The 13007-nt window shown below is 45.0% G+C and overlaps 1 protein-coding gene across 7 annotated transcripts in view; it reads right to left on the bottom strand.

Moving 5' to 3' along the window:
- SYNE2 (spectrin repeat containing nuclear envelope protein 2) overlaps nucleotides 1–13007 on the bottom strand; it is a 268235-nt gene that overhangs the window by 114228 nt on the left and 141000 nt on the right. For all 7 annotated transcript variants that reach the window (XM_030558566.1, XM_030558561.1, XM_030558559.1 and 4 more), the window contains one exon: nucleotides 9672–9797. In XM_030558566.1, coding sequence (XP_030414426.1) covers nucleotides 9672–9797 — 126 coding nt within the window. The remainder of the gene's footprint in view (nucleotides 1–9671; nucleotides 9798–13007) is intronic.

The following is a 13007-nucleotide window of genomic DNA, read 5'->3' as shown; positions in this document are numbered from 1 at the left end:
CCTGGAGATCCTCCTCCCCAGGATAGAGGGAATGCAGCTGGGTTGCATTTCTCACCTAGTCAGGTCAGCTGATGGTACAGTGAAACCCCGCTATAACACGATGTTTGGGGTCCAAAAAATTCAATCATGATAAATATGGGGTCACGGTGTAGCGGGGTTTCAAGTCGGTCAGTTTCAGTCAGTGGTCCCCAACGCGGTGCATTGATGTGTGCCGCCTAGTGCCAAGCAGAGGAGAGAAGCCACAGCCCCATGCCTGCTGGGGACAGAGAACTCCGAGGCTGCAGGTGCCAGTGCTCTTTGTCCTCGGCAGGCACGGGGCCGCAGTTTCTCTCTGGCTTCAAGAGGAGCCATGGCCCTGCGCCTGCCAGGGACAGAGAACTCCAGGGCTGCGGGCGCCGGTGCTCTCTGTCCCTGGCAGGCGCTGGGCCGCGGTTTCTCTTCTCTGCTGTGCACTAAGCAAGGGCACATCAATGTCCTGGGGGGTGCCATGGCGTTGGGGACCACTGGTATTAGGCTTTAAAGGGGAGCCAACTTATGATCGTGTTATATGCGATTTCGCGTTACGGCGGGACACGTTATTGCGAGGTTTGACTATAGCTCCCACAAACTTCTCTACAAAGTAACTATAAAAGAGGCCTTTTCTATCAGAAATGAGAGGAGAGGGAGACAGAAGTATTTATGAGGGAGAAATCAACTGGTGGGTAGCTCAGGGCTGCATCATCTTTATTAAAAACAGGGAAAAACAGACCCTAGTGTGATGCTGGCAGACTAGGTGCCAGCTCTTGCCACATCTGTAGGCATCAGCTGAGTGCCAACAAACTGACAGCTGGAAACCAAACCAGCTCACCTGTTTGTTAGTTTTGTTCAAAATAGGTATTAGTCTTATACGAATGTATTAATGTTTAGACTCTATGAAGTGCTTGTAAATTGTTGCACTCATTAACCTCACTTATAATGTCTGTAGTCCATGTTTTAAGGAAGTATTGCTTTATAACTTTGAAAATGTTTTCTCTGAACTTGTGAACCCACGCACAGGAATTGTCCCCTCTGCCCATTCAGGAAGCCTATCCAGATTCAATGAGCCATTAAGGAACATCACAATACAAAGGCCTTATCAGATCTTAGAAATGCTACATGCAATGGAGCTTGTTTCATGGACTGGAAGGCTAAATGTAAAAGATAAAACAGAAAATTGTCCATCTCTTTGTTGTCTGAACTCTCACGGGGCCAGACACACTAAACTAAGGCAGAAATCCCCAGGGGTTACCCTTGGGTCCACCCTGAAAGACATTTTGATATGACAGATTACTACATTTCTGTCATCTTTAGGAACCACAGATGGTAACTCATTTGTGTGTGTATGTTTGATTGCTTTAACCTGTAAATAACTCTCTCTTGTTTGTTTTTCCTAGTTAATAAACCTTTAGTTAGTTTATTACAGGACTGGCTACAAGCGTTGTGTTTGGTATGAGATCTGAGATACAAATTGAGCTGAGATATTTGATTGGTCCCTTGGGACTGGAAGTAACCTGACTATTTTGTGATCTTTGGTATAGGTAACCCATTATCACTAAGTCCAGCTTGCCTGGGTGGCAAGATAGACTGGAGAACCCAGGGGGACTGTCTGTGACTCCATGGTAAGACTATTACAGTGCTCTAGGAGTTCACAATTGTTACTGGGTTGGTGATATCTAACTGTAAAATGTAACACCAGTATGGGGTGTCTACCCTGCTTCTGACAGCCTGCGCTAAGGTTAGCACTCTTGGTCGTGAGACACTCCACACAGCGTGACACTTAGGAAGGGATTTTTATCTTCCATGTCTATTTAGTAGAGCTGCCCTGCATCTCCCACATGTGGTGTTAACAGTGGGACTGGCTGTCCCATTGACTCTTGCTTCACACCGGACATTCCCATAATTCTCTAGCTTCCACTCAATACTCTCATTATCTGATGCCCCATCCCTATCCCTCGGGTGTCTAAGCCAGCCAAAGAAGCGCAAGAGACAGGAGCAGGGATGTCCTTGGTGCTCTCTCCTCTTCACTGTTGACAATGTATGCAGCAGCACTGCAAGCTACAAAAAGCTAGTGTTCGCAGAGTTCAGCCAGGGAAAAGCAGCTGCACACCCAGTTCAAGGCCTGCAGATAGCAGTGCAAGCACAACAGCTGGCTTTGATGTAATGGCCTGAAATTCAGCATCAGTCCTGTTTCTAGAGGCTGCTCACCCAGAGCATCAATAAAGCAAAGCAAATAACTAACCCAGGTTAGATGACACATCATGGGCCCTGTCTCCACTAGAGTTTCTGCTGTTAAAAGGACCAGTGGAGCTGCACTGGTGCTGAAAGACATTTACAGATTTTCTGAACATAAGCAAGGCCTTTGCATAGAAGGCCTCAGAAGGCATCTGATAGGATTACAGCCCACCCTCATGTAGGAGACATTACTAAGGGGCAGGAAGAATTTTCTTTGGCTCTGTCGGAGAGGGATAGAGTGCTGCTGACATAAATACACCTTTCCTGACACACTGAAACACATGCAGCAAAACCCTCCACTAACTGCCTCCCCATCAGGGCAGGAGAAAGTCCTTAGCATGAAATACTGCCTGTATTTGGCAATGTGCTGCACTATCTAAGTTGTAGTTAAAAGAACGACATTGCTATATTTTTCCATTGCAAAGGTGGACTTTGCAGCGTAAGCCCGCATGCAACTTCTCTGCTAATATCTATAGCTGGGAAATTGTCTTGAGACAAGCAAGAGTAACATGAAAGTGGTGTGCTCACTCCTCCTCTACTGCAATCACTCTGGTGAGATGTAAACTCACCACTTCCCCACTCCAAAGCCTTCAGTGAGGTATGAAAGTCAAAGGTTACTTCAGCGAATGAAATACTATTACCACTAAGCAGGTGATTTTTTTCTTTTAAAAAAGGACAAGAAAATATCTATATTAAGAGGCAACACTTAGGTTCTTAATTTAACTCACACAGGAGTCAGGAAATGACACACTATCAGGATTAACATTAACTCACCATACATTCAATCTATTGAACATATCTCCAGCTATACATTTAAAAGTTTAACTAGCAATCCTATGTACTATACATGTATAGGGCCCTACCAAATTCACGGCCGTGAAAAATGCAATCACTGACTGTGAAATCTGGTCTCCCACCATAAAATCTGGTCTTGTGTGCTTTTACCCTACACTATACAGATGTCACGGGGGAGGCAAGCGTTTCTCAAATTGGAGTCCTGACCCAAAAGGGAGTTGAAGGGGGGGGGGAGTCACAAGGTTATTTTAGGGGGGGTCATGGAATTGCCACCCTTACTTCTGTGCAGATTTCAGAGCTGGGCAGCTGGAGAGCAGCAGCTGTTGGCTGGTTGTCCAGCTCTGAAGGCAGCACCCCGCCAGCAGAGCGCAGAAGTAAGACTGGCAATACCAGACCATGGCACCCTTATTTCCGCGCTGCTGCCTTCAGAGCTGGGTAGGCGGAGAGTGGCAGCTGCTGACTGAGGGCCCAACTCTGCATGCACCAGTGCAGAAGTCAGGGTGGTAATACCATCCCATGCCATCCTTCCTTCTGCACTGCTGCTGGCAGTGGCTCTGCCTTCAGAGCTGGGCTCCTGGCCAGCAGCCACCGCTCTCCAGCTGCTCAGCTCTGAAGACAATGCAGAAGTAAGGGCAGCTATATCCCAACCCACCCATACAATAACCCTACTACCCTCCAACAACTCCTTTTCGGGTCAAGATCTCTACAATTACAACTGTGTGAAAGTTCAGATTTAAATAGCTGAAATAATGAAATTTATGATTTTTAAAATCCTATGACTGTGAAATTGACCAAAATGGGCTGTGAATTTAGTAGTGGTCTATACATGTACAATGTAGACATCTTAGGCCTGGTCTACACTAGGCGTTTAAACCGAATTTAGCAGTGTTAAACCGATTTAACCCTGCACCCATCCACACAGCGAGGCCCTTTATATTGATATAAAGGGCTCTTAAAACCGGTTTCTGTACTCTCCCCGACGAGAGGAGTAGCACTGAAATTGGTATTGCAATGTCGGATTAGGGTTAGTGTGGACGCAAATCGACGGTATTGGCCTCCGGGCGGTATCCCACAGTGCACCATTATGACCACTCTGGAAAGTCATCTTAACTCGGATGCACTGGCCAGGTAGACAGGAAAAGCCCCGCGAACTTTTGAATTTCATTTCCTGGTTGGCCAGCGTGGAGAGCTCACCAGCACAGGTGACCATGCAGAGCTCATCAGCTCAGGTAACAAAGCAGTCTCCTGAGAATCGAAAAAGAGCTCCAGCGTGGACTGCATGGGAGGTACTGGATCTGATCGCTATATGGGGAGAGGATTCAGTGCTAACAGAACTCCGTTCCAAAAGATGAAATGAAAAAACATTTGAAAAAATTTCCAAGGCCATGATGCAGAGAGGCCACACCAGGGACTCAGTACAGTGCCATGTGAAAGTTAAGGAGCTCAGACAAGCCTACCAGAAAACCAAAGAAGCAAACGGAAGGTCCGGGGCAGGGCTGAAAACATGCCACTTCTACGCTAAGCTGCATGCAATTTTAGGGGGGTCCGCTACCAGTTCCCCACCCCTGTCCGTGGGGGTGATAATCTCAGCCATGACTGAGGATTCTGCGGACGGGGAAGATGAGGAGGAGGAAGAGGAGGATGAGCTTGCAGAGAGCACACAGCACTCCGTTCTCCCCAACAGCTAGGAGCTTTTTCTCCCCCAGACGGAATTATCCTCCCAGCCCTCCCAAGCCACTAGCCCAGACAATGAAGCCATGGAAGGGACCTCTGGTGAGTGCACCTTTGTAAGTATAAAACATGGTTTAAAAGCAAGCGTTTTTCAATGATTAATTTGCCCTGAGGACTTTGCATGCATTCGCAGCCAGGACAGTTGTTGGGAAAGTCTGTTAACATGTCTGGGGATGGAGCGGAAATCCTCCAAGGACATCTCCATAAAGCTCTCCTGGAGGTACTCCAAAAGCCTTTGCAGAAGGTTTCTGGGCAGGGCAGCCTTATTCCGTCCTCCATGGTAGGACACTTGACCACGCCATGCATGTGGCAAGTAATCTGGTATCATTACATGACAAAGCCTAGCTGCGTATGGTCCTGGTGATTGCTGGCATTCAAGCAACATCCGTTCTTTATCTCGCTGCGTTATCCTCAGGAGAGTGATATCCTTCATGGTAACCTAGTTGAAATTCAGGAATTTAATTAAGAGGACAGACATGGCCATTCCTACTGGGCTGTTTGCCTGCTGCTTAAAAGAAATCCTTCTTGCAGGTAGCCAAGCACGGGGTGGGGGGTGGGGATTGGCGCTGAGCTTTTTCGCATTTGGCTAGCAGGGATCTTCCCTGCTACCAGCCATGCGGTGGGTGGGGGCAAGTGGGGTGTTTAGCAGTGATCTTCCATGATACCAGCCACGCGGTGGGAGCAGGGGGCGGTAATGCGATCATCCCAGAAAACTGGATTGGGGGGGGGTGTTTCTGCTGACAGGAAAGAAGCAGCACTGAACGTGATTTGCTTGGTATTTGGGAAAGGAGGGCACTGTGTATATGAAGGCTGCAGAAGCTGAAAGACAATGGCTTACCATGGCCGCATGCAAGCTGAATTCTGCTGCCCAGACCTGCGTCTGTGAGATCTCTAAAACCAGAGCCGCAGGCACTCAATATTAAGATGCAAAATGTAACCTTGTAGTGAAATCACATGTGCTATGTAAGGTGAATAGTGTTGTTCACCGTGAAAGAGTATAACCATTGTTCTGTAAAATGTATCTTTTTAAATACTTCTCTCCGTTTTTTACCTCCCTCATGCAGCTGCAAATTTTTCAAGCCTCCCTACTCCATCCCGAAGGCTATCTCAGATAAGGTGGCGGAAAAAAAAAACGCCAGATGAAATGTTCTCGGAAATCAAGGAAGTGACCTGCAATGAAAGAGCTCATCTGAATGACTGGAAGGATGTGGTATCAAATACAGGAAAGATACCAGTGAACGTGAGGACAGGAGGGACGCTCGAGATGAGAGGTGGTGGCAGGAAGATCCGAGGAGGCATGACGCAACGTTGGGGCTGCTGCGTGATCAAACTGACGTCCTCCGACATCTGGTGGAGCTTCAGGAACAACAGCAGGATCACAGAGTGCTGCTGCAGCACCTGTGTAACCACCTTCACCCCTCACCATGTTCCATATCCTCCTCACCCAGACATGTAAGAACGTGTGGGGGAATGCTTCGTGCACCCGCCCACTCCACCCCCATGGACAGCCCAATCAAAAGGCTGTCATTACTTTGAAATTTTTTTTAGTGGCCTTTTCCTTCTCTCCTAGCCTCCTCCCAAACCACACCTGGGCTACCTTGTCAGTTCTCTCCCTCTTTTTATAATGAATTAATAAAGAATACATGATTTTTAAACGATAGTGACTTTATTTCCTTAGAAAGCAAGCTGGCATCGAAGCGGGAAGGTGGGTTACTTACAAGGAATGAGTCAATCAAAGCGGGGGGTTCATCAAGGGGAAACACACACAGCAATCACACCATACCCTGGCCCGTGATGAAACTCATTTTCAAAGCTTCTCTGATGCGCACCGCTTCCTGGTGTGCTCTTCTAATCGCCCTTGTGTCTGGCTGCGCGTAATCAGCGGCCAGGTGATTTGCCTCAGCCTCTCACCCTGCCATAAAGGTCTCCCCCTTACTCTCACAGAGATTGTGGAGCACACAGCAAGCAGCAATAACAATGGGGACTTTGATTTGGCTGAGGTCAGAGCGAGTCAGTAATGTGCACCAGCACGCCTTTAAACGGCCAAATGCACATTCTACCACCATTCTGCAGTTGCTCAGCCTGTAGTTGAACAACTCCTGACTACTGTCCAGGCTGCGCCTGTGTATGGCTTCATGAGCCATGGCATCAAGGGGTAGGCTGGGTCCCCCAGGATAACGACAGGTATTTCAACATCCTCAACTGTTATTTTCTGATCTGGGAAGTAATTCCCTTGCTGGAGCCGTTTAAACAGAGTAGTGTTCCTGAAGACGTGTCATGAACCTTTCCCGGCCATCCCACATGGATGTTGGTGAAACGTCCCTTGTGATCCACCAGTGCTTGGAGCACCATGGAAAAGTACCCTTGCAGTTTACGTACTGGGTGCCCTGGTGCTCCGGTTCCAAGATAGGGATATGGGTTCCATCTATTGTCCCCCCCCCCACAGTTAGGGAATCCCATTGCAGCAAAGCCATCCACTATGACATGCACATTTCCCAGAGTCACAACCTTTCGTAGCAGCAGCATAATGATTGCTTTGGCTACTTACATCACAGCAGCCCCCACAGTAGATTTTCCCGCTCCAAATTGATTCCCGACTGACCGATAGCTGTCTGGTGTTGCAAGCTTCCAAAGGGCTATCGCCACTTGCTTCTCAACTGTGAGGGCTTCTCTCATCTTGGTATTCTGGCGTTTCAGGGCAGTGGAAAGCAAGTCACAAAGTTCCATGAAAGTGCCCTTACGCATGCGAAAGTTTCCCAGCCACTGGGCATTGTCCCAAACCTGCAAAACTATGCAGTCCCACCAGTCTGTGCTTGTTTCCCGGGCCCAAAATCGGCGTTCAATGGCTAGAACCTGCCCCATCACCATTAGGATCTCCAAAGCGCAGGGGCCCGCAGTTTGAGAGAATTCTGTGTCCATGTCCTCATCACTCTCGTCTCCGCGCTGCCGTAGCTGCCGCCTCCTCGCCTGGTTTTGCAGGTCCTGGTTCAGCATAGATTGCACGAGAATGTGCAAGGGGTTTACAACGTCCACGATTGAGGTCTTGAGCTGAGCAGGGCCATGCTTGCTGTGCTATGGCGTTTGCACAGTTCACTCAGGAAAAAAGGCGCGAAACGGTTGTCTGCTGCTTTCACGGAGGGAGGGTTGAGGCTGCACCCAGAACCATCTGCAACAATGTTTTTTGCCCCATCAGGCACTGGGATCTCAACCCAGAATTCCAAGGGGCGGGGGAGACTGTGGGAACTACGGGATAGATATGGGATAGCTAAGCAAAGGGCAACGCTCAGGAAATCGACACTAGCCTCGGTACATGGACGCACACCACCAAATTAAAGTGCTTAGTGTGGCCACGTGCACGCGACTTTATACAATCTGTTTTACAAAACCGGTTTATGTAAAATCGGAATAATCCCGTAGTGTAGACGTACCCTTAACGTTATCATGACTATATGCAGCAGGCCAAGTACTTCAGAGGCACTTTCTAAATAATTATTATACTTATATGACTCAGTCATTTCCTAAGTTTTGCAGGTTTGTATTTGACACCTTAATGTTGCCTTCATGCTTTAAATAAAATAAAATAAAATAAAATTTGCCCATTATATAATCACTTCATCCACTACAAAAAGCCACCACCGCTGGGGTGTCTAACAGCTTATGAGGCCACAGAACAACAGTTTAGGATAGGAAGTGGAAACTAGAGACTCTAACTGCATGAGCAGAGAGAATTTACTTAAAGTAAAATATAATTAACCAACATGGAATACAGCCATGTGTGATGGGGTGTACAAACCCCACGCAGGCCAGGTAATGGTTACTGAACTGCTTTGCACCCAATCAGGCCTGTCCTGCCACAACTGCAAGGAGATTCATGCTTGAAGGAGAGGAAGAAGCCGGGATCAGCTGGTGGCAGACCTGGAAGGAACAGATTTTCGGTCATCAGCTCCTAGAGAAAGCTCTGCTGAGAGCAGGAACTGCTTGAATCACTGCTGCCTATTGGAGCCCCCCTGAGGTGAAGGTGGGCCTGATGCAGAACAGTTACTTTGGGACTATTACCAGCGACTCGCCTGTCAATGCTGAACAGGACTACAGCCTCTCAGAGGATTCCTGGAGGAAAGGAGGCCAGTTCAGGGCTTGTATTAGTTAATTTGTGCTTCTTTTCCCTTTGGTTCTTTGATAGCCCAGGAAGGGGTGGACTCCTGCATGACTGAGTTTGAGGCTGAGTCTCCCACAGCTGGTGCCATGCTAACGCTGGACCAGAGGTTGGGTGAGTCCAGGAACCAGTCATACCCCAAAGGGGCACTGTGGAGACCAATCCTGTGATATCATGACACTGGGGCAAACACCCCAATACTTGCAGAAAGTGCCACTGCATCGTCAATAAGCACAAGTGATCTGGACTTTGCTTATATGTCTCATCTACAAAACAGAGCCTACATCAGCACACATTGCTTCCTAATAACCATGTTGGGGTATTGGAGCACCACAAACCCAAGACAAGTGCTGCCTACTGACTCACCAACACCACTTCCTCCAGCCCTCTGCATGTCCTTTGGAGGTCTGCCATCCACATACTGACCGTGTTTGATAATGCTTAGCTCATGAGATCTGATAAATATATCTTAAAATACATACCTAACTGACAAACTAAAGGTACAACTGTGTAACACTAGTTGGTACATGTCATCTTATGCATGAATAGTCGTGTATACTGCGTTGAAATCTATCTGCCTACTTATTTTACCCTTCACACATCGGGAAATAATTGGGAGGGGAAAAAAAAAAAGTGTTGCTGTTTACCCCACATTAGCATACAGGAGCAGAACTAGAAGCAAGTCCTGGTCACAGAGATATACACTACAGGTCAAAGAAAAAATGAAAATAATGAAACTCGCCTCTGGACAGGAAGCAGTCTGAGGAAACAATGGTTTTTCATATGACAGTTCACCCAACTGGTTCTTTAAGAACTGCTTCAACTTTTCAATTTCTTGTTCGCATTCATCTGTCTCTTTTATGATTGACTGTAAAAGGATAATTTTCATTAGCCATTTTCAATTGATTAGTAGAATATAGAAAAAAACTAATCAGTATTGCAGTGAATTCAAACCACTGGAAAGTCAAACAACCATGTTCCTATATCTGTACCTAGGTTTAAGTTAAGAATTTGTGAGCTGATTTTATTCAGTGTTCCCGAATTCTATTGTCTTCAAGTTCTTTATTAATTTTCTCATAAACAAAAATAAACTAAAATGACATAAAAATACTGTATCATAGCTGTAACTGGCAGCAGAGTAAGTAGCTTTGGCTATAACTATTTATTACAAAATAAATCTATGCATTCAGCTCCCTCTGGCTGTAAAACGTGAAGTCGGACATATTTAATCATATTCACCAGGACAGTTGTATAAAAAAGAAATTACAGAGAAACTGGATGATTTTGCCTTTTTGTTGGTTTCATGATACCTTATGAGAAAACCTTCCTACTTTTATTTGGCATAGTTCAGTTCATTGTTGCAGGCTAAGCCTGCAACTAGCAAAAATAAATCATGCTGTGCAGCAAAGGTGAGAGGTGCAGGTCAAAGGGTAAATTCTATCTATAATATTTGAGAGACAAGGTGGGTGAGCTCTATGTAAGCTTGAAAGTTTGTCACTCTCACCAACAAAAGTTGTTCCAATAAAATATATTAACTCACCCACCTTGTCTCTCTAATATCTTGGGACCAACTTAGCTACAACAGCACCACTATCTGCAATATTTGACAGTTTGCTGAACATTCATATGCTCCTTCATGCTTCAGTCGCCATTCCAGAGGACATGCTTCCATGTTGATGATGCTCGTTAAAAAAATAATGTGTTAATTACATTTGTGACTGAACTCCTGGGGGCAGAATTGTATGTCTCCTGTTCTGTTTTACCCACATTCTGCCATGTATCAGAGGGGTAGCCGTGTTACTCTGGATCTGTAAAAGCAGCAAAGAGTCCAGTGGCACCTTATAGACTAACAGACATTTTGGTGCATGAGCTTTCATGGGTGAATACCCACTTCGTCAGATGCATGCATTCTGCCATATATTTCTTGTAATAGCAGTCTCAAATGATGAGCCAGCACATGTTTATTTTAAGAACACTTTCAAAGCAGATATGACAAAACGCAGAGAAGGTATCAACATGAGATTTCTAAGGATAGATACAACACTCGACCCAAGGTTTAAGAATCTGAAGTGCCTTCCAAAATCTGAGAGAGATGACGTGTGGAGCATGCTTTCAGATGTCTTAAAAGAGCAACCCTCTGATGCAGAAATTACAGAATCCAAACCACCAAAAAAGAAAATCAACCTTCTGCTGGTGGCATCTGACTCAGATGATTAAAATGAACATGGATTGGTCTGCTCTGCTTTGGATCATTAACGAGCAGAACCCATCATCAGCATGGATGCATGTCTTCTGGAATGGCGGCTGAAGCATGAAAGGACATATGAATCTTTAGCGCATCTGGCACGTAAATATCTTGCAATGCCGGCTACAACAGTGCCATGCGAAAGCCTGTTCTCACTTTCAGGTGACATTGTAAACAAGACGTGGGCAGCATTATCTCCTGCAAAGTCTAACCAAACTTGGTTGTCTGAGCGATTGGCTGAAGTAGGACTGAGTAGACTTGTAGGTTCTGAAGTTTTACATTGTTTTATTTTTGAATGCAGTTTTTTTGTACATAATTCTACATTTGTAAGTTCAACTTTCATTATAAAGAGACTGTACTACAGTACTTGCATTAGGTGAATTGAAATATACTATTTTTTTGTTTTTTTACAGAGCAAATAGTTGTAATAAAAAATAAAGTGAGCACTGTACACTTTGTATTGTGTTGTAATTTAAATCAATATATTTGAAAATGTAGAAAATATCCACAAATATTTAAATAAATAGTATTCTATTATTGTTTAACAATGCGATTAATCATGTGATTAATCACGATTAATTTTTTAAATCGTGATTAATTGTTTTAATTACTTGACAGTCCTAATCTTAAAACATGAGAACAGTGTCTTCCTTATATGGGAAGCCAGGACACTCCACTGTCCTCTTTATACCATCTAACCTGAATGTTATTTATATAACACTGCAGGTACGCATGGCACTCCATGGGCCAAAATACAAAGACAAAGGGTCAAATTAATCCTTGGTGTAAGTTGATTGATGACCTAACCACAAGGAATTTACAAACCAACAGCACCTAATTTCTTTTTGTTTCTGTTATATTTCACTATGCTTTGTTATGCTGGAATTTAATCATGATAAAATTATTAGGATTGTTCTATTACAATATCATGTGATTTATGTAAACTGAGAGTAATATATACATAATAAACATTCATATGCCCCTACACAGTTAAGTATTCAAAATAAATGGCCAAGTGTTTTTTAAAAAAATAAGAGCACATTATTTCCATTCTGGCTGCCTTTACAACAGAGCACTTACTATATTTCTGATGCACAGTTAATAAAATGTTCATGCTTTAATACACTTCTTCCTTTGTAATATCTTTGCCAGACAATAGACTTATATTGTACTACACTTGGTTTCAACCTATACAACAGGACTGGAGAGTCTTTGCTGCACAGTATGACACCCAAGTTGCCAAGAAATGCAATTTTTCCAAACTGTTTTCTAATGAAAAAATCTCATTTAAAGATTGAGTTAGATTTGTAGGAGATAAAGGCAAAGAAGCTGGATATGAGTCAACAGTGTGCCCTTGCCAAGAAGGCTAACTGCATATTGGGCTGCATTAGTAGGAGAAGCATTGCCAGCAGATTGAGGGAAGTGATTATTCCCCTCTATTTGGCACTGGTGGGGCCATATCTGGAGTACTGCATCCAGTTTTGGGGCCCTCAATACAGAAAGGATGTGGACAAATTGGAGAAAGTCCAGTGGAGGGCAACAAAAATTATTAGGGGGCTGGGGCACATGACTTATGAGGAGAGGCTGAGGTAACTGGGCTTATTTAGTCTGTGGAAGAGAAGAGTGGGGGGGGGATTTGATAGCAGCCTTCAACTACCTAAAGGAGGGTTCCAAAGAGGATGGAGCTAGGCTGTTCTAAGTGGTGGCAGATGACAGAACAAGAAGAAATGGTCTCAAATTGCAGTGGGGGAGATCTAGGTTGGATATTAAGAAAAACTATTTCATTTGGAGGATGGTGAAATACTGGAATGGGTTACCTAGGGAGGTGGTGGA

Source organism: Gopherus evgoodei, chromosome 4, assembly GCF_007399415.2.
Source record: "Gopherus evgoodei ecotype Sinaloan lineage chromosome 4, rGopEvg1_v1.p, whole genome shotgun sequence".
Classification (NCBI taxonomy): domain Eukaryota; kingdom Metazoa; phylum Chordata; order Testudines; family Testudinidae; genus Gopherus; species Gopherus evgoodei.
The sequence above is the reverse complement of the archived record's forward strand: the minus strand, read 5'-3'. Positions and strand labels throughout refer to the sequence as shown.